This window comes from Urocampus carinirostris, chromosome 13 (assembly GCF_059441175.1).
Source record: "Urocampus carinirostris isolate Australia breed hairy pipefish chromosome 13, RoL_Ucar_1.0, whole genome shotgun sequence".
NCBI lineage: Eukaryota > Metazoa > Chordata > Actinopteri > Syngnathiformes > Syngnathidae > Urocampus > Urocampus carinirostris.
In genome coordinates, this window is record NC_142361.1 from 17,720,088 (window position 1) to 17,746,033 (window position 25,946).

Consider the following 25,946-nt stretch of genomic DNA (forward strand, 5'->3'; position numbering starts at 1 on the left):
TTTCTTAACCTGTTTATGCGTGTTCTTGAAAGACCCTGGACTTCTTGTACCTTGCCAGCCTTTGGTTTTGTCCAGACCTTGTTTTTTGTTTATCATTTTCTCCTCTTCCTCCCATGTGCGATGTTAGTTCCCTTTGCCCTTTACTAACTTGTCACTCAGCCGATGTGTCTGCGCCTACGTCCACCTTCATATAACATAACTGATCCGACTCATAGAAGCCCCTGCCCCAAATTATACATAATTGCTTGACATGCAGGTGAGTTACATAAAAAACAGAACACTCCTCACCTGTGTGGCGACTTTGCGTCCATCTCAGTAAGCTCCACCTCTCTTAGGTGTTGATAAGCCGGACCGAAAGCCTTGTGACGTCCTCTGGGAAGGGGCGGAGTCCTGCCAGCGGCCGACCAATGAGCTGCCAGGTCTTTTTGTTCGGCCCTGGGTCACATAAAGACCATTATTTAACACCAAAATGATCATATTTTTTGGTGAAATCTGTATGTTTGTGTGTATGTGTGTGTATACACACACGAGCTTCAGAGTGTTCCTGGACAGCATGAAGCCGGAGTGACACATGTCCCTGTGATGACATGCAGGAGGACGTTTACAAAACTGCTGGCAGAAAATAAAGAAGAGGTTTGAAAAATAGAGGACATTAATCTTGTGTCAAACATATTTTACTTAGCAGCAGAAGCCTGAACAAAACCACCAGGAGGATGAACTTGGGGTAGGGGTAAGATCTTAAGCCTGAGTCCGAGCCCGACTTGAATTTAAGCTCGGATTGGGCCTAAAATGTCAATCATTATGTTCAGGTCGGGCCGGGCTTCTCTCTCTCTGACATTTTTTATTTATATTATCCACCCATAATTGTTCTTTTTTGTTTCTGTTCGTCCGTCTCTCTTAAAATTGCGTGCTATATTTTTGGGGTTATGCTGTGGTTTATGGGTCAATTTTCAACCTGTCAAAATGACGGCCAAATCTTAGATTATTAAAATAGGTCACTGAGTATGTTCTCACCATAACATAAGTTTTCCGGCTATATTAAATGTATGGTTTAATCATCACAGCATTACTTTAATAATATCATTACTCGTTTGGTTGTTATAAATGCACTTATGTTCATCCACATATTTGAACAAAGTATTTACTTGCTGTATCCTTTTATATCAGTACTTTTCCAGCAGTGGTCTTCTAGTAAATCAGCCCTTATCTTATCATTCAACCTTCAAAAAACACCTGAAACCAGTTTTAACCAAATGCTCATAAATAAGACGTGAGTTCCTTCTTTGCCTGTTGAAGTTTCATGTTCCATTTTGTAAATCCACTCCCCTTTCCCATAAAAACTGTGGTCAACAATTTTCGATGCTCCTTTTCACTGTGAGAACTGTGTCCTGATCAGACCGGCCCAGAGTAGGTGCTTTACTTTTTATTTTGAGACTTTGGAATAAATTTCCTCAACTGTTTTGCTTTTCTCCAGCTCTATTTTTCAAAGTCCGAATACTCGGGCTGGTTCCGGAAAAGAACACGCGGCGAAACATGAAACTTCGGCTTTGCAAGTTATTTGGTCGGACTTGGGCTGGGTTGGGCTGTATTTTTTTAGGCCCGATCTTATGCCTTACATGGGGAGGGACCAAAAAGAGGCTGAACGAGGAGGATGATTATAATCAAGAATGGGATGATGATGGGGCTTAGAGACCTGGTGCATTCTAATGTCAGCTTTGCCGCTTCGGGTTTTGGAGTCCAAGACGTTTGCGGAGTAGTTTTTTACATTCCGAGTTTCTTTCAGGTGAGCTTGAAACTTTTCTCGCCGACGCCTGTACAAGCACAAACACACACAGACACAACCCTCAATTCGCCTATGAGAATGAGCTTAGCGGCGGTTTCAATAATTATCGAAGGGTGGCGGTGTTTATACTGACCGACAAAAGTTCGACTGAATACAGTTACAGTGATTCCCACTTAAGAACAGATTTTATTTTTCATCATGGAGATATTCTCCCTACCATATATCAGAATCAGAATCACCTTTATTATCATTGTGTTGCTACAACGAAATAGGAGTTGCACTCCAGTTGGCAAGATATACAATATTAAATATAATAAAAAAAGAAAGTATTCACCTCTAATATTATGTATTCAGTTCTAAAATAAAAACTATACACAATTGAGATATTGCACATAAAGCTGGATGTTGCACTTAAAACTGTGTTCCAAAACCGTGGTTTAGTGTGATGATAGCTCCCGCAACCAAGCCGTATTTACATTTATAAAATAAAATAAAATACTGAAATCAAGGGGATCAATTAAGGTTGTGCTCATTGGAAGGCGCAGTGGTTTATACAGAAACATCAAAATCACTGGTTCAAATGTCAGCAGAAAATTTACAACAAAAGTGTGATGACTATTACTTTTTTTATTTGTAAAATTATTTTTGCTCCACACAATGCCTGAAGAAAAAAAGAAAACATCTTAAACAGTACCCAGATATCTAGACAGAAACTTTTGAGTAGTTTGAAGCCCAGAAACAAAACGGATATGGACTGTCTCGGCCAAGTGTTCGTTTGCAAACTCTCAAGATTGCACCAGCCAAGAAATACAAAGGGTTCACCACTTTACCAGGTTGGTGAACACCATATTATATTATATCACTATACGGTAATTAGACACTTAATTTCAGAGTAACGTGCTACTTTTCGGTGTCAAAACCTGGGGGCAACTGAGTTATCTTTTAAATGAAGTAATTATTAACTGTAACCAATAACCGTTTTTTCAGTAACGCGCCCAACACTGCTTGCAAGCAGACACAAACATGGAGACGCAAAAGACACTGACTTGTTTCGGCAGTAGAGGGCGACACAGAGCGCTCCCAGGAGGCCGATCGCCATGGCAATAGAGGTGATTGACAGCAGCTGCCTCTGGTACACTTCTTTGCTCTCTGCATAAAGTTACACAAATCAGATTTAAATGTATGCATCCATTGTCCCACTTTTTTTTTTCTTTTCAAAAAATGCAAACCCATATTCTTTTTTTTCAATGTAGGACACCATTTACAACCCAATAACAGACACATCCACAATATTTGTAAATAGGTGGAGTGGGATTTTGACATTGTGGGGAGAGAAATGTGCTTAAAGGACATTTAGAAGTGAAGAAAAAGGGACGAATTGACAAAAAAAAATAGATTCTTCCTGTATGATGTGATGCAGAACACTCTTTTCACTATTTGATTGTTTGCTTGAATGCCTTGAAAAATCCACTATTTCCCAAGTGACAATGCATTTATTGTTTGTATTATAGCAAAAATATATTTGAGTTTAGTAACATTTTGAAAAGAAAATGCATTTCATTTATTTTTTATAAACTTATTCAGTGTTGAATGAGGGCATTTATATTATTTTCGTGAAAAATATGTTAATATCAATTTACAATGGGTCATTTAAACAGGTACAGGTGGGAATAAGGAATAAGAATAGCATTTAAACAACAAAAGCAACAACAAAACTAAACAATACTGCAGTCCGAGATGTCCACTAAAGCCACATGAAGAAATGAAAGTGCCGACTTTATTCCCTCCCCCACTTTAATTTACCCAGGACACCAAAATATTTTTTTCGTTATGTTTTTGAACAAAACACAATTTACTTTCTCTAAGGTTAGTTTAGAAAAGAGGTGGACAGAATAAGGCCCGCGGTCCACATACAGCCCGCCTAACTACAGAAAATGGTAAAAATAATGATAATATATATGTTGGTAAAAAAGTACTACTAATAAACATTTGTCCTTTTGGTTTTGGTGGCACTCTTGTCCCGGTGTTCTTCAACCCCTACTTCCATAAAAAATACATTTTCATGAATGTGTACTGTTCTAACAAGGCTAACATTCCTACAGGAATATTTTTCTTATTGTGATCTTTGTTCCACATGATGTATCAGATTTGCGATTTAATCAATCAATCTTTTTTCTCCTCTCTGCCAAATTTTTCCAACCAATGCGGCCCGCGACTCAAAAACTATAGCCACCCCTGGTTTAGAATATGAATTTATAGAAACAAAGATTACGTTGACATTTTTGAGTATCTAAACCCCCCCTGGAAAATGGGGTTAATTAAAGCTTTTTATTTATCTTGTATTATTTTGTATATGCATTTTGCTTTTGAGTGAAATTTATTTTGGCAACCTGAAGATTAAGTTTGAAGGAAATCAGAAATTTTCATTGCAATAATCACTTGATACAAGTATTAATATCGCAAAAAAGAGATTGCAACGACAATTGTCACATGTCCGCGAGAGAATTAAAACGAGAGAAAATGGACCTCATGCCGTTGTGTGGACACCCGTGTTGTAGTACTTATATGACAAACACACACATACAGTACAGACACACATACAACTATTGCACATGTCGGCGGCTCCTCCCCCCTCCCAGTTCTGGCCGTTTCCCTGGCGACTGCATCACATTTGCATGGGACAGAAAAACACACATTCACAAGGGTAAACACGCAAACCCACACAGTGAAGCAAGCTTACCCATGAACTCGATGCCCAGGTGGTCTGTGAGATGGGAAGGGGGGGACACAAGAAGGATAAGAAAGAGCATAGGAGAGAGAGATACTGCATTAGTAAATCAATAACGCTACACTTCTCTCATTGTTTCATCAGCATCAACGTCAGGTTCCTTTAAACCACGAGGAACGATGTCAAGCAAATGCAATTCGGTCAATACCGCAGAAACCACCAAAGACAAAAAAGCTGATGAGGCTGGGTGACACATCCCCCATTCTTGTTTTTATTTTGAGCAATAGTAAATATGTGCTACTGTGTAATCGCCATCTTAAATGGTCATATTATCCCCCAAAACGCGACAAATAAGGAAGGGAGAGGAAAACGGCGCAACTGAAAACGCCAATAAACATTACTCAAACCACCCCTCACCTACCACCCCTCACCTCGAGTCTTCTTACCTAATGAGTTTGCCCCGAACGGCTCTCCAAAAGCAAAGATAAAATAATCTATGCAAGGTAGAAAAAAACAAATAAGGGCTCTTTGAACTTAGTTGGGTATTGGTATTACAAACTTATTAGAGAAAATATGTAACTTTAAACTTTTTAAGAACACTTGAAACAAATAAGTCCGTTGCGGCTTGAACAAAGACAAAATTGAATGCGTTTCATTCTTAAATTTGCACATGCGGCTTTTAATCAGGTGTACTCTGAGCTCCATACTTTTTGGGACACATTTTATTTTGAAAGGCTTTATTTTGTGTGCTTGTAAGACTATTATTCTGAAATTAAAGTTTTCTTTGGTTTGTTGTCAAATTGGTCAGAGAAAGATTAAAAATTCTATTAAAAAATTGTCATTTTGAAATTTGTGTTTTCTACTAGAAAAAAAGTGATTGCTGTTTCAACTCCAGCCCCAAAGACGAAGGATTTGAAAATGCTGTAACTTCGATTTGAAAGTCCAGGTGTTAGCAAAGGAAGCACACTTGTCAATTTTCATCTCTGTTGGGGTAAAAGCCATAAAGAAGACGTCTGATTGCAACGCAAGTGTTTTCCCTCCAATCGACGCTCTTTCATCTTGCGTCCGACACGTTCATTTGGTCGGCGTCCGTCTGACCTTGACGTACGACCGCGTTGATCTCGGGGTTACAAACTCAATTTCTCGCTCAGCTTTAGCGGAAAGCCGCCGCTCAAGATGGCCGAGCATCCATCAGGAAGGGACAAGATGGACGCCACCGCCGTGCTCTGTGCTCAAGATGGACGCCTCCGCTGGGGGACATATCGTACATATGCCGTCCTAAATAACAACAACCGCAAGAAGAAGAACGACCTCCACCAAGGACAGGCAATTCTGCTCTTCCTCAAGATGATCGTTCAGGTAAAGTGCTGAGAAGGAAACTTTGATGTTTGAGTTTTTTTCCCATACACTTTACAACCGGGTGTCAAACCTATTTAACATCTGGGGCCACATGGTAGAAACAACACTGTCACAGGTGCCAGACTAGTAAATCAATGGCATAAAAGTGTGCCCGAGGTTCAGGGTTGGAGATCTTTTTGGAGGCTGTAAATTAAATTATGATTTAGGGATGCAAGATTTGATTATAAAACAACCATTGAGGTTTTTTTCCTCATTATTTTTTTCCTTCACAAAGATTTAATTTAATAGTTTCTCAACTTTGAATATGTTAAAAAAAAAGCAAAATAACAATTGACTTCGGGCAGCACGGCGGCGCGGTGGTTAGCGCTTGTGCGGCACAGTTCATGTCATGGGAACCTGTCGTGGGTTCAAATCCAGCTCCAGACATCCTGTGCGGAGTTTGTATGTTCTCCCCGTGCTTGCGTGGGTTTCCTCCGGGCACTCCGGTTTCCTCCCACGTTCCAAAAACATGCATTTCAGGTGAATTGGCCGGTCCAAATTGTCCCTAGGTGTGAATGAGCGAATGAGTTGTCTGTCCCTGTGTGCCCTGCGATTGGCTGGCAACCAGTTCAGGGTGTCCCCTGCCCACTGCCCGGAGATGGCTGGGATGGGCTCCAGCCCCCCCGCGACCCTAATGAGGATAAGCGGTACGGCTAATGAGATGAGATGAGATGAGATGAGACAATTGACTTCAATTCCACTACAGTTTATTTAACTAGGGGAAACTCATTCAAACACAAAATTGTTAATACTTGATCTAATGATTAAAGATACTTTCTGCTTTTCATTTTAAACGAAATGTTTATCTGAATATGGGAACTGAAGTGTTAGATTTCTTATCTATTACAGACTCCCCCCTACGTACTGACGTGAGATTCGATATGCAACCTCAGTGGAAATGTATAAATCCAAGCTAAAAACACACTTGTATTCTATAGCACAGGGGTGGAGAACACGCGGCTCTAGAGCCGCATACGGCTCTTGGCCAATAAGAATGCGGCTCTTTGCCTGATCATATTTTCTATATAATGTGGCTCTTTGCCTCGTTTCATGTTTAGTTTTTGTTCCCCTCTTAAGACACAATTGAATCCATCAGGGTTAATAACAAATAATAAATAATATTTTGAAATTAATTTGGCAGATTTGTGGTTTTTATGCTGCCCCAGAAGCATAACTGACTGTCAATCATCTGGGTAGGATACGTCTAATGCCGGTCAGTGCGTGGTGTGGCTCTTTGACTCGCACAGTTAAAAATTTCGGCTCTTTGTGTCAAACTTGTTCGCCACCCCTGCTATAGCTTATGGATAACCTATATTTTATGTTGACAATATCTGTGTATTATTTGTTATTGCAACATCCATTGGAGCCTGGTCATCCTGGAAGAGGGATTACCTCATATGCGGTCCCTTTTCAAGGTTTATTCATTTTCCTCATGTTGAGATTTTTTCCTTGCCCTAATGTAGGTTTTAGATCAGGGAATGGTGTAATAATAGTCTGTGGTTTGCAATAATCTGTGGTCTGTGCAGGCATTTGAGACTCTTTGTGATTAAAGGCTATACAATTAAACATGACTTGACTTGATTTAACCAAAACGCTCCGATTTAATTCTTATTTTTTTGCCCAGCTTTTTACATTTTTTTTGGTTTGGAAGCAAGATGGTCGACACATTTGTAAGCTCCCTCTCGATGAGCGTAATGTCACGTATAATTAAAAAAAAATCCACAACCTACAATCATCTAAAAACATGAATATGATAGTTAATGTTTTCATGCTTGTTATTCCCTCCAATAAATTACGTTTTTTACTCACTCGGAGGCAGTAAACAATATACAATATGCCTTTAATTTCTAAGAATTTTCCGTTTTAGGATACGACAATTGAAACGTAAGCCTGGCTGTTTGATCTAAACAGCGATTTAGTGACGATATAATCCGAATAATATTTGAACGATAAAATAATCATTTATCGCTTGCAATTCATTTTCAATTCCTCCTGCCAATCCTCGCATGCCTTCTTTTGCTACTGTTCTCATCTTTTGAGTGCGTTCTTAATTTTTTTCCCCTTTGAAAGTGACATCTCTCCTCTCTCGTGAGAAAAGAGAGCGAGCGGGAGTGAAAGTGCGCTTGACAGCTGAAGCGCAAACAATCGTTCACGGGCTGCGGGTGCGAGGATTCTGCGAGATGCAAATGAAAATGGAGCCTAAAACAAAACACATTTAAATTCTCGGCTTTGCAACGAGACAGCCGACCTTTACCTCCGTTTAACCGTGGCCTCCTACGCTCTGCTTCCCGCTCGGCCGCGCCAAGTGACTCTAAATCATTTCAAAGTGATTCAAAATGGCAGAAAAGCAAGCTCAGACGACGTCCTGTTGTTTTTTTTGGCATCTTTGGTCCGAAGTTCGCCGGTCAGATGATCAAAGACACTTTTGGGTCCTCTTGAGCCCAATCAGTTGTGGGTTTTATGTGTTTGAGGAGTTTTTGAGTGATTCAGACTGCATTGTTCACAAGAGGCCAAAATGAGCAGGATGCACTTGACTCATTTCCAAAGCACACTTCCTTCTCGTCTGTCAAGACTCTGTGTTTCGAGAAAAAGCAAGGAGTGGTTGAAACGGCACAGTTCAGTTATTTTTTTCTTACTTCCCGTGATAACCCAAGTAGATTGAATTTCTGTTTAGTAAAATATCCTGGCATATTTAATGGAGTTACAGGGAGGATCTTAGGCCCGGGATCGAAACCGGCAAGAACTTGGCCTGAAATCCGTTCGGGTTCAGGCCGGGCCGAGCTTCTCTTTCGCTGGCTTTTTTATTTTTAACTGTCTACCTGTAATTTTTTAATGTTTCATTGTCTCTGTGGAGGTTTTGCACAGCGCAGCATACACGCCGAAAAACAAAAGCAAACAGATGATGAAGGTGCTGTATCTGAGTCAGCTTTCTCCTGCTACTGGTTGCCATAAAAAACAGTACTGTTCCAGTGATGGAGCAAACCCCCACCTAAAAAAAGTTGGATCTGTTTTTGTAACCTATTAACAAAACGAATTAACTCAAGGAAGCGCTTTTAGAACTGATTTTTAATTTGGGGTTCCGTATGAGGGGTTCTCTTACAGTCCTCTCCTGTTCTTTTTGCAATTTTGAAATTAATTCTCCTTATTTTGAGTGTCAATTTAACTATACGCTTATCAGGATTACAAAACAATGAAATAAAGCAAATAGCAAAAACATCACACATAATTGACTGACTTTAATTATTTTCACATTTTAACAAAAAACAACAAAAAAAGCATAGAATACTATTTCCCCCCACTGGCAGATACTTTTTTCTCATTCTAATTATTATCTGTAATATTTTATCGAAAACAATATATATTTTGTATATTTTTCTAATTTACAAAAAAAAAAGAAAATTGAAAAACAATGTAATAATTTAGTCTTCTCTCAGCAGATACTTTTTTTCTCATTTCAAAGGGACAGCGTGTATTATTTACCACTTCCTGATGGTAAAAACACCTTTTTCATTAAAAAAAAATCGATTTAAATAATAAGTAAAAACACATGAACTATCAAACAAACATGCATTTTCATAATACTCTATTATTATGATAAACATTTGAGCCTCACATAAAGGGAGCTAACAGAATTATCCACCATCTTCCTGTCACGACCAGAATGGAATTAGGACCCAATTGCGTAACATTTACCACCAGTTTTATTGAAAGAAAGAGGAAGTGTTGCACCCACGATCCGGTGTTCGCTAGACGCGGAAAGCAAGTCGCTCTCGCATTCGGATTGTGATCCGAATACGGAAAAGGATCTTCCGTAGCGAGGGATAGCGGTGTCAGGGATGGAAAAACAGGTCGGTAGCCGGGACAGAGAGAGCAAAAACATGGTCGGGGTCAGAAACAAGTCGTAAGCCAGGACGGGAGAGTAGATGTAGTCGGGATCTAAAATGGGTTGTAAGCCGGGACGGGGGAGCAGGCATGGTCGGGTTCAAAACAGGTCGTAGCCGGAGACAATCGGAAGCAAAAACGGGACAGGCGGGAGTCAGGGTCAAAAAAGGCTTGCCTTGTATCACCAGAGGTTCACAGATGGACTGACAACAGGAGAGTGACAGGACTGGGTTTGAATAGGGACAGGGAGCCAATCAGAGCCCGCAGCGGTTGGCACCAAATGAGCGGGCACAGGTGATTCACATTGGTAATCATGTCACTTGCTGCTCGAGTACCCAAAAACCTCACAAAGGCTAGACAGGAAAATAATAAGTAAATTGGTACACTCATTTTTGGTAGCGCTACACCATACAATGACATCTAGATGACAACTAATACACAATGTCCGTTTGAGAATTATTAACTTATTTTCACAGAAAAACAATACAAAAAAACAGAAAAATGTTAAAAATACAGTGAAATCCAAGCACAATAATTATCCTGTGAGTCACAGTGACCACAAATGATAAGAAAAAGTGTCATTTAAGGTAATAATGATAATTTAAGCTTAGAAAAATGAAACATTTTTGATCGCCGGGGTGCTGTGAACATTTTGGATGGAAAAAAGTGTACTTTTGCTCAAAAAGGTTGAAAAATACTGCACTAGAGAATACAGACTCTCGTGGCAGGAAAAAAAGACTTTTTTAGGTTTTAAAAAGCATTTGAAGCTTTATTTGAATAAAAAAAACACAAAGTACTTTGGCTAATTAGTCTAATGAGCAACTAATTCACAACTTGAGCCAGATGCTCTGAGAGCCGGTTTCATTGGCAAAACTCAATTTAAAGCAAATATATTTTGCTCCATTTCATGGCCACGTGCACCAATTAAATCTTGGCATGCAAGACTACTGCAGTTCCAATTAATTTGATAAACAAAGATATTTCTGGAATGTTACAAATCAGGGCCGGGAAAGCTCTAAGCTCAAGGCCCACGTTTGAAAATTAGAAAAACGGATGCACGGCCAGCTCGTCCAGAGATAAAGAAGGCAAAAAAAAAAAAAGCAACGTGACAGCATTAACAAACTGATGGGCCAGTGGGTGAGGGTTTGGCAATCCTGACACTCATTTTTAAGGTTTTAATTTGGGATTTGGTCTTTTTGCAAGAATTTTTACCCCAGTACAACCCGCTAAGACAGTAATACAGTAATCCCCCGCTGCATTGCGTTTTTCTTTTTGCCGTTTTGCAACTTTGCAGACTGATTGGTTGACCCGCCTCCTTTTTACCAGTATCTGCCTGTGTGTCAATAACCTTGCAGTCTAAGTTGTACAGGTACGTCAAACAGCTTGACGAACCTACCTCTCATCCCCACCAATTGTTTTTATAAAAGCCATCATGACAAACAAAAACACCAAAAGGCGGTTTCAATCACGGGAAAAGTTGGACTTCTCGAGATGCAAAAGGTTCTTGGTTTCCAATAATGTTTAATGTTTGCGACAGATATCATCTCAAGTAAAAAACTGAATATGTCCTGAATCCAAAAGTCCAATAAAACAACATGATTAGTTTCAAAATTTGAATTTGACAATACAGAAGTTTGTTTTAGAACAGTTTATAAAGTACAGAACATTTATTTGTAGACAAATGCTTAAGCTCGGTTTCTATGTATAACAGAGTATTTATTAAATAGATAAATAAATACATTACGAAATTTACTTTGCACATTTTGACTATTGTGAGTCCTTTTTCTAATGCAACCCTTCAAAAAAGTAAAGAATACTGCACTCCCAAAATAGACAAAATCATTAAAAAAAAAAGTGAAAACTAAGAATGAAAAAATTTAGTTGACAAATTCATTAAAAATCACTGGAATTGGACAACAAAAAATAATATTACAGTTAAAAGAAGTGAGCCCGCAGTGCAATAGCTGAATGAGTAAAAAAGTCAAAAGCAGTCCTTGTCATGATTGCCCATCTCCCTCACCTGTGCCCCCTCGTGTGGCTCCAGCTGCTGCTCGTTTACTGATTGGTTCCCCTCTTATTTAAACTCAACGCTTCCACTCACTCCTGGTCAGTCTGTCAGCGAACCTACTCACATACAAGCACTTTTTGACTCTGGCTCCCGTCTGTCCCGTCCTTTTCTGTAACTTGCTTGTCTGCCCCTGGCTTCCCAACCGTCTCCGGCTCCCTGACTTTTTCCTCCCTCCGTCCACACCGATCTCCTGTCCTGGCTGCCCGATTCGTTTCAGCCCACCGACCACGCTCCGATCTCCCGTCCTGGCTGCCGACTCGTTTCTAGCCACCGACCACGCTCCGATCTTCCGTCCCGGCTGCCGGACTCGTTTTTGCCCAACGACCACACTCTGATCTCTCGTCCCGGCTGCCCGACTTGTTTCTGCCCACCAACCACGCTCCGATCTCCCATCCCGGCTGCTAAACTCGTTTCCGCCTTCCGACCACGCTCCGATCCCGTGAGCTCCCTGCTCCTCCTGCCCCGCGATTGCCGATTTGCTGGCGTTTGTTTTCCCGCGGCTGACATCTCCGCTTCGGTAATAAAGTTTGTTGTGAAACGTTACGCGTTTGGGTCTACCGTCTGTTCTGGTTCTGACAGTTCTAGTAGCGTGTTATCACTTAAAAAGAAACCGCAAACCTAACTTGCTGTTACTTCAAATGTCCAGCAGATGTCACCAATGCACCATAAATAATCAAGGAGCAATCTAAATCGACAAAATAAAAATATGCATTGTTAATGTTTGTTCTTGTTTTTGATTTTGGTAGTTTTCATAGCAAAATAGCATTTATTCGTTCGAACTAATAACCAATAAGAGTTATTACATTTCAAGTATCGTATTTTACGGACTATAAGGCACACAGTATTATATGGTTTATGGAATAAAAACTACAGTACGGTCTACCTTATCACCGTTGCACATTTTATATACTTTAAATTCGTGAAATTAATGATCAGTCGACAAATGTCGCTGACCAAAATCACAAAAAACAATGTATACAATGGGAATCGACAGTGAGAGAGCTGGCACTCAACAACTAGACTGACAGTGATACAGATAACATATAAAAAGGCCTTTTTCTCATTATCAGACTACTTTTCCTTAAAGTGCCAGGAACTAAATTTATTGTACAAAACAGAATGTCGTCCTGAAAGGTACGAATAAACGCAAAAAACGATTAATCATCAGATACACCAAAGAGTTGTTTCCCCTCATTGTGCCTTTTTTGCGTTTTTTTCCCCCCTATTGATAAATCATTGCACAAATTGTGTAATAACACACATGTGTAAATACTGTGCACCTTTCTAGTCCTATCCACCATATTACAAATGGTATTATTTGCATATAGTTACTAATTTTTACAAAACTTAAATTCAGGGTCAAGTTCTTTTTTGAACTTAAAAAAATGTTGGCCCCGAATTAGCCCCCTTTTAAATCTATGTTGTTAAAGTTTTATTGTTGTATTACAACAATTTTGATGATGTTGAATGTTTTTTTTTCATAGATTGTATATTGAGAGAAGATGAAGTTTATGCAACGTAACCTTAATTTATTCAGCCAACTTTCCAGGGATTTCTCTTGGAATTGCAAGGCTTGATGATGGATTGCGTTTCATCTTTCATCATGTCCTCATTGGAACTTCCTCAAATATTCTGCTGCTGAATTGGGAAGGGAAGGATAAAACTCTAGGTGGCGCGGAAGTGCATCCCTGCCTCTTTACTGTCGATTCTGCTGTCCGGTGAATGAAATGTTAGCGCGTAAATGGATTGCGGTGTCAAAAGCTATTTGTTGTGTGTTTTCCCTGGAGGTCGTCGACATCCATCACAAGCTCCTTTGCTGTTTTTCCGAAATCCTCCTCAGGTGATGAAGGATGCTCAAGGTGGGCCATCTTGGTTGCCAAAGCAAACTAACACTGACGTGAAATTTACCAGATTCAAAGCAATATGCTTCAATTTACATTTTGGGGGGGGGATCCGTGGCAAGGTGGTAAAATACGAAAACAAAATGTGTCGAAGTGGTAACAGTCTCCTTATAAATAAAAATACATGACTTTGCTATTTACAGATCTACCTACTCTTTTTCCAGATTAGAAATTTCTCTAGGTTTTAGACCTTAAGATTTATACAATGATATAGACAGTTTATTGTTTGAGAAGGGTGTCAATGACCAAATAGTCAACAAAATGTATTACATTTTTTACTCGCTGATGCCATCAAAACCCACCTTTTCAGACTAGCCTACCCATCATAAATTGCCTCACTTGGTCCCCCATTTTTACTATACTTTGTTTTTATGTTTTGTATTTATTGTCTGTTTTTATTTTGTTTTTATTGGTATCACTGTTTTTATTCTGTGTACAGAGACCTTGGATGTCCTGAAAGGCACTTCGAAATAAAATGTATTATTATTATCTTCTAGCTTGTGTCATCATTGCACCCTCAGTCAGCTCCTTCATGATGCATGTGCAAGTACGTGCATTTGTTAGACACGATCAAATAAACTTTTTTTTGGGGGGGTTGGATTGGTGTTTGGACTAGTCAAAACAGGTCTTTTCTTACCTTTAATGTTCTCATGCGAAGAGATTTTTCTAACTTTAATTTTGAAAATCGTTAGGATTGAAAAAAAGACTGCAAGAGTATTTGGAAGAGTATTTTTTCAAAAAAAAACAACAACAGAGAATTACTTTATTTAATACTACTTTTGCAGTATAAAAGGGTTAATCGGAATTGAGGGTTTCACACCTTAAATGAAGTGCTCACATATAATGGGCAGCACGTCGCTAAAACTCTTACACATGCAGAATAAATATAAGCAATAAAATGTATAGAAGGTGTCTAATTCCAGCGATAGCGCCAACTTACTACTGTAGTGACAACTAATTGACTACAGAGATTAAGCTTTGTTCCAAAATGTTTACGTTGATATGTATTTAAGACTGTTATGCTAACGTTTTTAATGCCATTTAAACAAGGTTCTTTGGACAAATGCATTGGTTAGAAAGAAGTACTTGTATTAGAGTCCAATGCAATTCACATTTATTTAAAAAGTAAAAAGTAGTCAGCAAAACTGTTTTATTGTTTGGCGTTAAACTTATTCTTTATTGGCATTTGTTGAACCCGCTTTAGCAAATTAAGAAAAAAAAAGTAAAAATATGATAAATTAACTGTCAAGAAGAATAATTTGAATTTTTAATCGTTAGCAGCCGAGGCTATTTCTCAAAGCTGAAAGGATTTTATTTCCTGTGTCTTCTGCAAAAAACAAACTTCCGAGTCAGCCGTCTTTGCAATGACTCTTCAAATCACCCTCTGATTCCATATTCTATTCCAGATAGCATATAAGTGTTAGCAGACAAACTGGACAGTAAGATCAGACAGGAGAAAATTTAGGAGGGGGGACAGGGGAGCTCAAGATGCATGTTAAGAGGTCATTGGGAGCAAGACGGGGCATGCAAAAGGTAAACTTTAAAGAAAAATGGGGAAAAAAAACATCAAAAATGATGACTGAAGAAAAAAAACATCAAAAAGCCAGCCTCCCAAAATTAAATGAACCAGCATTTATTCGGAATATACAAATAAAAATGTTCGCTTCTTTTAAAAATATTTTTAGGAATCCCTTAACTCGGGATAGGGGGTCAGCAGCACTTTGAATATGTTTCTCACCCGAAATAATACGCCCCCTGGCCAGCTGCAGATGGTACTGCAGCTACCATCGGAATGGAACTCCTTTTTTTTTCAAATTGCATCATTGATTGTACTGGCCACAGCCTGCCAGGGCGCTTACTGCCGGCATAATACAAGACTTTTCTCACCCCGAACACCACCTTTTTGACCTGTTTCTATCTGGTAGCCACCACAGGTCCCTTAAAGCAAGGACTAACTGGTTATGGGACAGTTTCTTCCCCGGGGCCATTCCTACCGTAGACAAACACGCAAAACTGACTTATTTTGTAGCTGCTATGTTATTACACTACTGTTAAGATTCACTATTCTATAATTGCACTATTATTGTTACATAAGCCAATCTCGAAGCACTTCTTTGTAGATATCTTTGCCTATTCATTCAGTCATTTATCTTATTTTTTTCTTTAAAGTCATTATTACATGTTTATTCTGGTGTTCCATGTCTAATCGTCTTGCATACAATTACAATGACGTGGATATCAATGACAACAAAGCCAATCCAATCCACCCATCCATCCATTATCTGGACCACTTATCCTCAGTAGGGTCGCGGGGGTGCTGGAGCCCATCCCAGCAATCTTCGGGCAGTGGGCAGGGGACATCCTGAACCGGTTGCCGGCCAGTCGCAGGCAGGGTAGGGTAGGGTTACTTTAACTGGATTACTTTCAATTACTTTTGGATTACTCCAATACCAAATATGCTAATAAAAGACAAAAGAAACTAAATATGAATAAAATTATGACTCACAACACATGGTAAGCTTTCTCTCCTGGCTTTGATCTCCGGCAAAACTAACATAAAATGCGACAGAAACAAAATGAAAATAAATCCAAACAGCTTGCCAACATCATTTTTGCTGTTCCATGTATTCCAAGCCTGAACAAAATTTAGTAATTTTATTCATATTTAGTTTCTTCTATCTTTTATTAGCATATTTGGTATTGGAGTAATCCAAAAGTAATTGAAAGTAATCCAGTTAAAGTAACCCTACTCAACCCTGGTCGCAGGGCACACAGAGACAACTCACACGCTCATTCACACCTATGGAAAATTTCAACCTAGCAATTAACCTGACATACATGTTTTTGGAATGTGGGAGGGAACCGGAGTGCCCCAAGGAAACCCACGCAGTCACGGGTACAACATGAAAACTTCACACAGGAAGGTTTGATCTCATGACTTTAGAACTGTGCTGCACACGCGCTAACCACTGCGCTGCCGTGCCCCAATTCTGCATATTTTTTTAAACAAATAAACTTAACTCAAAGGGTACGAATTTTACATTTTGAAGTGCACGTGAACAAGGCTTTCCAGTCACACAGTAAGTTGACATGTTGGGGAGTTGAGAGAGTCATTCAGGAAAGATTAGGGGACGGGAATCGCGAGAGAAAAAGTTTGTGGAAGGGGACAAGGTGGTGGAGGATAAAAGATGAATACTGTCGCTCATCTCCTCCTCCAACTTTGCACTTACCCACTTTTTTTGAGCCGAAATGCAGTCAAAGCAACAAAGGTGAGCAGAGAAAAACAAAGAAAACATGAGAGGAATAAAAGCAAAGATAATGCTAACATAAAAAGTAGGCATGTCAAACTCAGTTTGGCTTGGGAGCCTGATCTCAGTTAAAACAAAATGTCAACTCCCAAGATTTAGCCCGTTTATCAGTACTATGCTTTATTTTTCAGCCAACATTTGTAGCCTACCCAGCAAATTATAATCACGGATTAAAAATTTTTTTTTTCTGAGCACGACACCTTTATTCACAAACAATGGAAAAGTATGATTTTCATATTTGGCATTGAATGAGTCAACAATTTGTTTATTTTAATAGTTGAATAAAGGAAGCTTACATCCAAACCAACTCACCACGCTAAACAAACTCAAATGGGAGCTATGAATAAAACTGCACGCCTCAATAGTTATAGTGCTTTGAAATAAATAAAGAAAAAATACAAAATAATAGTTTTAACAGTCAACAGGCAATACCATCAGATCAAACTACTGAAGCTGAGAAACTAATGCATAATATTGTCTTTAACATGAAACAAAATCAATCTTATTTTTTATGATGGTTTGAACAAATTTATTGACACTAAAAACAGAAAACAATCATGACAATCTCAACAGCAATTAAGCACATTCACAATATTATATTCCAATATTACGTTTTTAACAGCAAACACAAAGTGAGGTTTGAACAGATGTGTGCAAACAAATGCTAGCAGACTAATTACACCCTTATCCCCTCTCTCTCATTGTACTCTTGCGGGCCTACCGGCTACTGCTGGTTTCCGAAACTTTGCATTTTTAGTCTTTACAAGTGCATCAATATCAGGAGTCAAATCCTGAATGGCAGCACATTCAAGCGTTTATCCATTAGCCTTGAGTGCTGATTTGTTTTAATTTTTATCACAGAGAACATCAGTTCAAAAAGATAACAACTTAGTCTTCGGCTCTTTCACTTCACTACTGCCCTCTAGTGGCGAGAAGGAGCATCGGGTTTGTATTTATTAAAAAAAACACACAACTTTTAACGTAAATGAGCTAGAGACTTGCTTCTTTTTTAGACACAATCAGAAATTAAATGATCCCGCAGGCCATATGTTTGACATGCCTGGTTTGGAGGGCAGAAAAGTGGAAATCCCAGTTTTTCAGATCTATGTGATTGAAATGCTACACATTTAGTTTCCATTATTCCTTGGCAATAAAAATGAATTAAAGACAGGACAAATTTGTTGAACCGTGCAGTCACATGACTTGCGAATCCCGTCCAAATTATACCAACACATTATAATCTTTATGTGTATACTTATACATTGTTTTAATTTGTGAAAAAAATACCATTGCATCATAATGCCATCTACACAGCGTAAGAACATTTTTGGCACTATTTTTCTGTAGGTGCTAATTGTGGCTAACAACCGCTGCTTTTGTTTGAAGAGAAGTTGATAAAGGATGGACCTAATGCAACACTTAAAAAACATCAACAAAAAATGGATGGACAGCTTGGTAACAACTGTTTTAATGCTTCTTCATCGCAGGCGAGCAAACGACAAAGAAGGTCAAGCAAGTTTTTGGTAGCAATGCAAAAGTTCAATTAATGGACGATGTCATAAAAATGTTCTTGGTTTCTGGAAAGCTTTCCGCAAAACCTTTTTCCCTCTCCAGAAGAAGAGCTCGCCTGCCTTGCTTCACCGTTGTCCCACTGACCTCGTCTTCCGATCTCCTTTACGCGCAATCCGTATTTTCACAATTCACATCACGGACCTCAACTGGAAGTTTGCTATTCACGATCATTGTTTCTAAATGGACAGTATCACTGTAACTAGTTTATTGCATCTGTTCCTTGTCTCTGAATCACACAATATTTAGTTTAGGTATAAAGGTCAGGAACATATGGCTCATGAGCCAGGAGTGGCTCTTTTGATTATTACAGCTAGCTTTGAGATAAAAACTTAAATGGCTTTTTTTTAATCCATTAAAGTCGGTGGTGGCAGCACGGCGGCGCAGTGGTTAGCGCTTGTGCGGCACAGTTCATGTCATGGGAACCTGTCGTGGGTTCAAATCCAGCTACCAGACTTCCTGTGCGGAGTTTGTATGTTCTCCCCGTGCTTGCGTGGGTTTCCTCCGGGCACTCCGGTTTCCTCCCACGTTCCAAAAACATGCATTTCAGGTGAATTGGCCGGTCCAAATTGTCCCTAGATGTGAATGAGCGAATGAGTTGTCTGTCCCTGTGTGCCCTGCGATTGGCTGGCAACCAGTTCAGGGTGTCCCCTGCCCACTGCCCGGAGATGGGTGGGATGGGCTCCAGCCCCCCCGCGACCCTAATGAGGATAAGCGGTACGGCTGATGAGATGAGAAGTCGGTGGTGAAATCTTATTTGTATACAGTGTTCCTCCAGAAGTGTGTTTTTACTTTTCAGCCCAAAAAATGGGTAAGTCATTTTGATTATTTCTCTCCATTTGTTCTTTGTCTCTTAGCCAATTAAATGCATCATAAAAGACATGTAAATATATCACATGCCTTCGGGCAATTACTGGATTTTTTTTTTTTTTTGCCAAAGTTTTGTGACACAGGTGTAAAAAATGACTTGAGACCAAAAACACACCTCAAGGCGTTAAAAACACATATCTTTGCAATTAACAAATACTCAAAATGGAGGACAGATAATGAACCCTCAAATCCCAAGGTTAGAACTGCAACTGCGTTTCAGAGCTGTAGATAGAAATACCTATTTCGACTCTGTGGCAGTATTAAGCCACATTTTTACTACAGAACAGGTTTGATAGTTTTAGATCACAGGTGTTAAACAGGCGGCCCGCGGGCCAGATCAGGCCTGTTAAGGGATTGAATCCGGCCCGCGAGACAACACTCAGAGAAGCGCAAGAGAAAAACAAGCTGCAGGTTGAAATATGTCAACTTGATATTTTGTCAAAGCCAGGTCCTCTCAGAAAGACACTGTACTTGTATTTATTTCTCTCTCTCTTTCCACCTCTTTTCTCCCACTCTGTCTCTGTCTCTTTCACTCTCTGTGTCTCTCTTTTTCTCTTCCTTTGTTGCTCTTTGTCTCTTTCTCTCTCTGTGTCTTTTAACCGCTTTTTCTCTATTTCCTTTTTTCCTTTTCTGTCTTTCTATTTCTCTTTGGATTTCTTTCTTCCTCTCTCTTTCTTTTCCCCCCCTCTCACGACTTTTTATCTTTTGTTTCTCACGCTTTCTCCCGCTCTCTTTTTCTTTCTTTGTCCCGCCCTCTCTCCTTTTCCATCCCTCTTTCTCTTATTTCTTTATCTCTCTTTTTCTTTCTCTTTAATCTACTATTCCGCCCCCCCGACAGAATGTTTGTTCTATCGTGTGGCCCCCGAGTTAAAATGAGTTTGACAACCCTGTTTTAGATGATGTTGGTCTTGAAATATATGCAGCGACGTGCCGTCAGGGGAGGCAGAGTCTAACCTGACATAATTCAAAGATGGATTAAATTGTTATATTTAATCAGTGTTTAATCAAGGTTCTTACTCGTTTTACTTAACATTTTTGGGATTTACAGTTCTTTGAGACTTCTTATGATTAAGGGCTATACAAATTAACAGGACATGACTTGACTTGATTTTCTTTTTCAAAATAACATAATTTTCACATTATATTATCAATATTACTATATATGTACTGAGGCACACAATTCATTTGCCTGATGGCAGAGGGCGATAGTGAGACCAAGGATTTGGAGTTGGCGAACATTTCATCTCCAGACAATAAAATTAGCAATAGTATTAGTGCAAGCTGACAGCAAGTCAAGCCATCCAGTATTTTTTTTCTCATTACATTTATTCTTTTTTATGTTGGATGATTACCTATGCTTTTATTCCAAATGAGCAGCACATAGACTTCATTTACTAGTTAAGGTCAGACAATAAAAGTTCTTTTTCAAAGTTATAATTTATGCTTTTAAGCTCCTTAAAACAAATGATGAATATGATGTAGCTGCATTTATTTGTGAATTTGACTGTTCCTCTTTAGACAAAAACCTCACTTCATGTCACTGCAAACATAATCCCACTCAAAAATCATTTTACTTTTACGGATTTCTGAGGAAAAATAGGTGCCGACCTATGTTTTAGGTCTTGATTGCTGCCTGATTATAAGGACAGGAGTGTCCTGAGATCTCTATAAGGTTAAAGTCCAAAGTAAACATGGTGAGGCTGCATTTAGCTGAGGTGCCGCAAGGAATATGCTGCAGACAGTGAAGTTTCAGTTTCTTAATGAGCTGCGAAGTTTCTTACTTGGATCAGACAGGATGGAGTCAGTCTTGGGCAGGAACTGGTCGCATCGAATGCCTTGGTAGCCTTCTCGACACCTAGTGGGTAAAAGGAGACGTGAAGTCAGCAACTTGCCCAACTTTTTAAAATCTATTCACAAAATCTCACTGATGAAAGTACACCCAGTTTTTGTCAAGGAAAACCGAAGAAGAAGGAAAAAAACTCTTATCAAAGAACCAAGTAGTTGAGCCATTGATATTGCTCCAAAGAGTCTGTGTCGCACATATGCTAATGCTGTTAAAGCTTACATCATTATGCTGTCTTCACACGTAGAATGAAGATCACACGAAGAATCAAAGACAAATGAAGAAATACAAAAATCAGCTCATTTAATGTCTGTGACAATCATTTGTTCCCCACTTATGCATGTTTTTTACCCTGCAGGGATTGGAAAGATTCTCTTGTGCATCCCTAGATAGTTAGCATGTGTGTGCATACACAGAAAAAAGACACATGACGTAAGATTCATGCATGTGAATGTTTTATAGTAATAACCCCAACAATTATATATGGGTTGTGTAACTTTTACAACATTTTTCAGTAGGGCTCAAATGTTCTCACAGATAACATTTGTCAATCAAGTTAGTCAATAACCAGAGTGTGGGCAAGATGTAAGGATCTGGTATGCCACCTTTTTAACACCGGGTTTGGAACCTGGCACATTTACTATAACATTTGGGATAACACACATGGTCGGGTCATTTCATTTCCTCTCTCGTTGCTGATCTTGTGGGTAGTTTAATGCCCACTAATTGGTGACTTTGTTCCTTGCATTTTCAATTTCCGGTTTTAGTTTTGGTTTCTGGTTTGGCTCTTTTCAGGTTTGATTTTGTTTGGATATGTCAATTGTTTGGGGCCCCTTGTTTGTTTACTACATTTTCCTCATATTGTTAACAAACACCATCCTTATTTGGAACACTCTGCCTCAGTTCGGGTTCTCCCCCTCTCGGGTCCACCCGAAAAAACTAACACAAGGAGTTACACTTCAAGTACAATGTAACAATAATAATAATAACAACAATATTACTAATAAACAGGCAATACAGTGTTGTGGGATAACATATGTTGTAATCACAGATAACTATATGAATGAGACATTGTGTATTATCTAGGAAGGTAGGTGGTAGTCAATAATTGGCCCTGATTGGCTCTTGGTGCTTTTAGAGAAATGTTTGATAATGGAAACTTACGTTTTTTTTGTCGAAGAACAAAGATGATACAAACATTCATAACCTTTTCCAACGAATACAGATATATACAGTTTATATATACAGTATGTGTTCCCTTCCTTATACCGTTTATAAAGCTTTTATTATACTTTCTTATTCTTTATTATACATTCTACTTAAAACGTTACTCAGACTCAACAGAAAGCTACTTTCAATCCTAAATATTTTAGAGATCCCATATTTGACCTCAAACCCTCACTCTAGTTGAAACTGTAAGCCTAACCCTGACTCCAAATTCTACTTTGAAATCCACATTCTAGACTGGCTACTTCGATGTTTTAAAAACATAATCCTTCTGTAGCCCTGAATATGTCAACGCCCTTTTTTAAAACTCTAGTTCGATCTTGAAACCGTACCTTGAAACTCCAAAGTCTAATTCGAAAACCTAACCATGACTTAATTAGACCTTGAAAACATAACAATAGGAAAAACCATTCACAGGAAAATCTTTTATTTGGGATTTAGAACCCTCACAGAAATCTGTTTGTGTCCCTTTAAACAAACAAAATACAGGTTACCGAAACATAATACAAACAGATTGTCCCACAAGAGCCAACACTAATATGATGCACTTTACAATTTCTGACTTAAGAGTCGTCAAATGGTTCCGAGCGAGTTCTCGGTTTTTGGCGTTGAACTTGTGGACTCCCTGAATAAAACATGATGGCTGACGTGGGCGTCTGTCTTGCAAAGCTTTCAAGAGAGCTAAGAGCTTCGTCAATTATTCAGTCGGGCTCGCAAAATTCTGCCCAAAAAATGAAAAATAAAATTAAATACAACTTTTGGCAGGCACCGACCTAGAACTTTGAGGTCATCAACAACATCCTCAATGGTATAAAAAACACAAAACATCAGAACAACATACATGCATTCTTTTTTTTCATAGTAAAGATGATATGATATGAATGATAGATATGAATGATGATTGGTTAAACCAATAAAACGAATATTATTTTATCAATTTTATTTACCTAAAAAATGACAAAATGTTATATATATTTTTTTCAATTTGCAAATATATTTTTTCTTTTTTTATCATTTCCGTAACTTCAAAATATAGTATTTGCTGACGACATCTTCAGGTTGAAATCATCATGGCAGACTCTGTCAAGGTCTTTTTGTTGCAAATGCAAGTATGTGAAATTCTGAGACGCGTTTGAATAAACTCATCTCATCTCATTAGCTGCACCGCTTATCCTCAGTAGGATCGCAGGGGTGCTGGAGCTCATCTCAGCAATCATCGGGCAGTGGGCAGGGGACACCCTGAACTGGTTGCCAGCCAATCGCAGGGCACACGGGGACAGACAACTCACTCGCTCATTCACACCTAGGGACAATTTGGACCGGCCAATTCAAGTGAAATGCATGTTTTTGGAATGTGGGAGGAAACCGGAGTGCCCGGAGTAAACCCACGCAAGCACGGGAGAACATACAAACTCCGCACAGGAAGTCTGGATTTGAACCCACGCAGGAGGTTCCCAAGACCTTAGAACTGTGCCGCACACTCGCTAACCACTGCGCTGCCGTGCTACTCTGAATAAACTCTTACTTTTTCATATTTTTGGGGTTTGGGTTGGCATTTGGAGAACATTCCTTTTCTTACTTTCACCATTTTCATCCTAGAATGAAAAGAATCAGTGGGCTTGCACGTGAAAACACTCGCCTCCCCACATCTCCCCTGCCTCCTTTCCTCCAGTGTAATGTGCTCTGTGGCCGGAACACCAAGGTTTAAAAGTAAGGCAGATAGGCACGGTGGAAAATGATAGGCTCTTTGAACTCAGTTGGGCATTATTTAAAGACAGTGTGTATTATTTAATGACTCCTAGTGGTAGAACAACTTCATTTAGTAAAAAAAATCAATACTGATTTAGGTAAAGAGGGTAAATACATAAACTCTCCACTAAACGTGCATTTTAAAAATACCATAGGTCAAGAAATTTGCATCAAATCTTACATGACATGAGCCACACCTAAAAAGGGCTGATGTATTTGTAGGCCATCTTGCTGCTATGGGTATCCAAATACCTTAGAAAGTTCAATCAAAAAAATGAAAAGTACAAAGGTGCATACTTGGTCACTTTGAGTCTCTAGTTTGTATTCTTCCTAAAAATGTTTTTAACAAATTTGTTTTTTGGGATGAATCTTTAATGTAATATACATTCCCATTGGGGGCGGCACGGAGGAACAGTGGTTAGCGCGTGTGCGGCACAGTTCTAAGGTCTTGGGAACCTCCTGTGTGGGTTCAAATCCAGCTAGCGGACTTCCTGTGCGGAGTTTGTATGTTTTCCCCATGCTTGCGTGAGTTTCCTCCGGGCACTCCGGTTTCCTCCCACATTCCAGAGACATGCATTTCAGGTGGATTGGCCGGTCCAAATTGTCCCTAGGTGTGAATGAGCGAGCGAGTTGTCTGTCCCTGTGTGCCCTGCGATTGGCTGGCAACCAGTTCACGGTGTCCCCTGCCCACTGCCCGATGATTGCTGGGATGGGCTCTAGCACCCCTGCGACCCTACTGAGGATAAGCGGTGCAGCTAATGAGATGAGACATTCCCAATGTACAGGTTATATACTATACTTAAGGATCTACTTATCAATGTGAGTTAAACATGTCTCTATATTATCATCTATTTTTACTTTGTTAAATTTTTTCTCTATTCTTTTTTTTTCTATTTTTGTCTCCAAAACATATTGTACCCTTGTATTGTTTTTTTGACTGTTTTGTATTCTTCTTTGTGCTCTTTGGCCCCCCGTTTTTGGTTGCATTACACAATACAGTGACATCAACTGGTCAAATAATATACACTGTCCCTTTAACAATACATAAATATACGATATAAATGGGAAAAAAAATACTGTTTTGCATACAAAAACCTTTAAAATGTATATTTTTTTTTAATGTTGATAACAATTTGCTGGGTTCTTACGGGTGCTTGACATCCGCAAAAAAACTTGAATTTGAATATTTTAGGTGAAGTGCTTGTAAATGCTTGAAATTACTGCCATGTTTCTTACAAGTCTTCCTAAAAATGACGCCAACACTGCCTTGCTTTGCCAATACGTTTTTTCCCCTCGCGTTAAACACGACAACTGACATTAGTTTGTATAGTATTGTTCTATAAAACGTCATCGCCCCCTACAGTTTGTTACATGCTACACCTAAACACGGCACTACAAAATGTGTATTAGTGTAAAGCTTACATATAAGTTATGGAAATTAATTATGGGCCATGCAAAAAATTATAATTGTAATGGGGAAAACTTCCTGCAACTGAAAATGTAGACTTCCTTTTCCCCCGACACCTATATGTGGAACGATTTGTCTGAAAAACAAATATATATTTGTGGTTTACTCAATATGTAACAAATTATATGTCTTTATAAATGCACACACAACTT

At 39.1% G+C, this 25,946-nt stretch overlaps 1 protein-coding gene across 2 annotated transcripts in view; it reads right to left on the reverse strand.

Annotated features, from left to right (window-relative positions):
• The window catches only part of nrg3a (neuregulin 3a), a 296,751-nt gene that overhangs the window by 9,035 nt on the left and 261,770 nt on the right, over window positions 1–25,946 (reverse strand). Inside the window, exons 3-8 of one of the 2 annotated variants that reach the window (XM_088351606.1) lie at window positions 21,289–21,362; window positions 4,524–4,547; window positions 2,830–2,932; window positions 1,694–1,811; window positions 527–609; window positions 289–435 (exon numbers count right to left, since the gene is read on the reverse strand). In XM_088351606.1, the coding sequence (XP_088207732.1) occupies window positions 289–435; window positions 527–609; window positions 1,694–1,811; window positions 2,830–2,932; window positions 4,524–4,547; window positions 21,289–21,362 (549 nt within the window). Of the gene's footprint in view, window positions 1–288; window positions 436–526; window positions 613–1,693; window positions 1,812–2,829; window positions 2,933–4,523; window positions 4,548–21,288; window positions 21,363–25,946 lie in introns of both variants that reach the window. The other variant, XM_088351605.1, reaches the window with a different exon arrangement.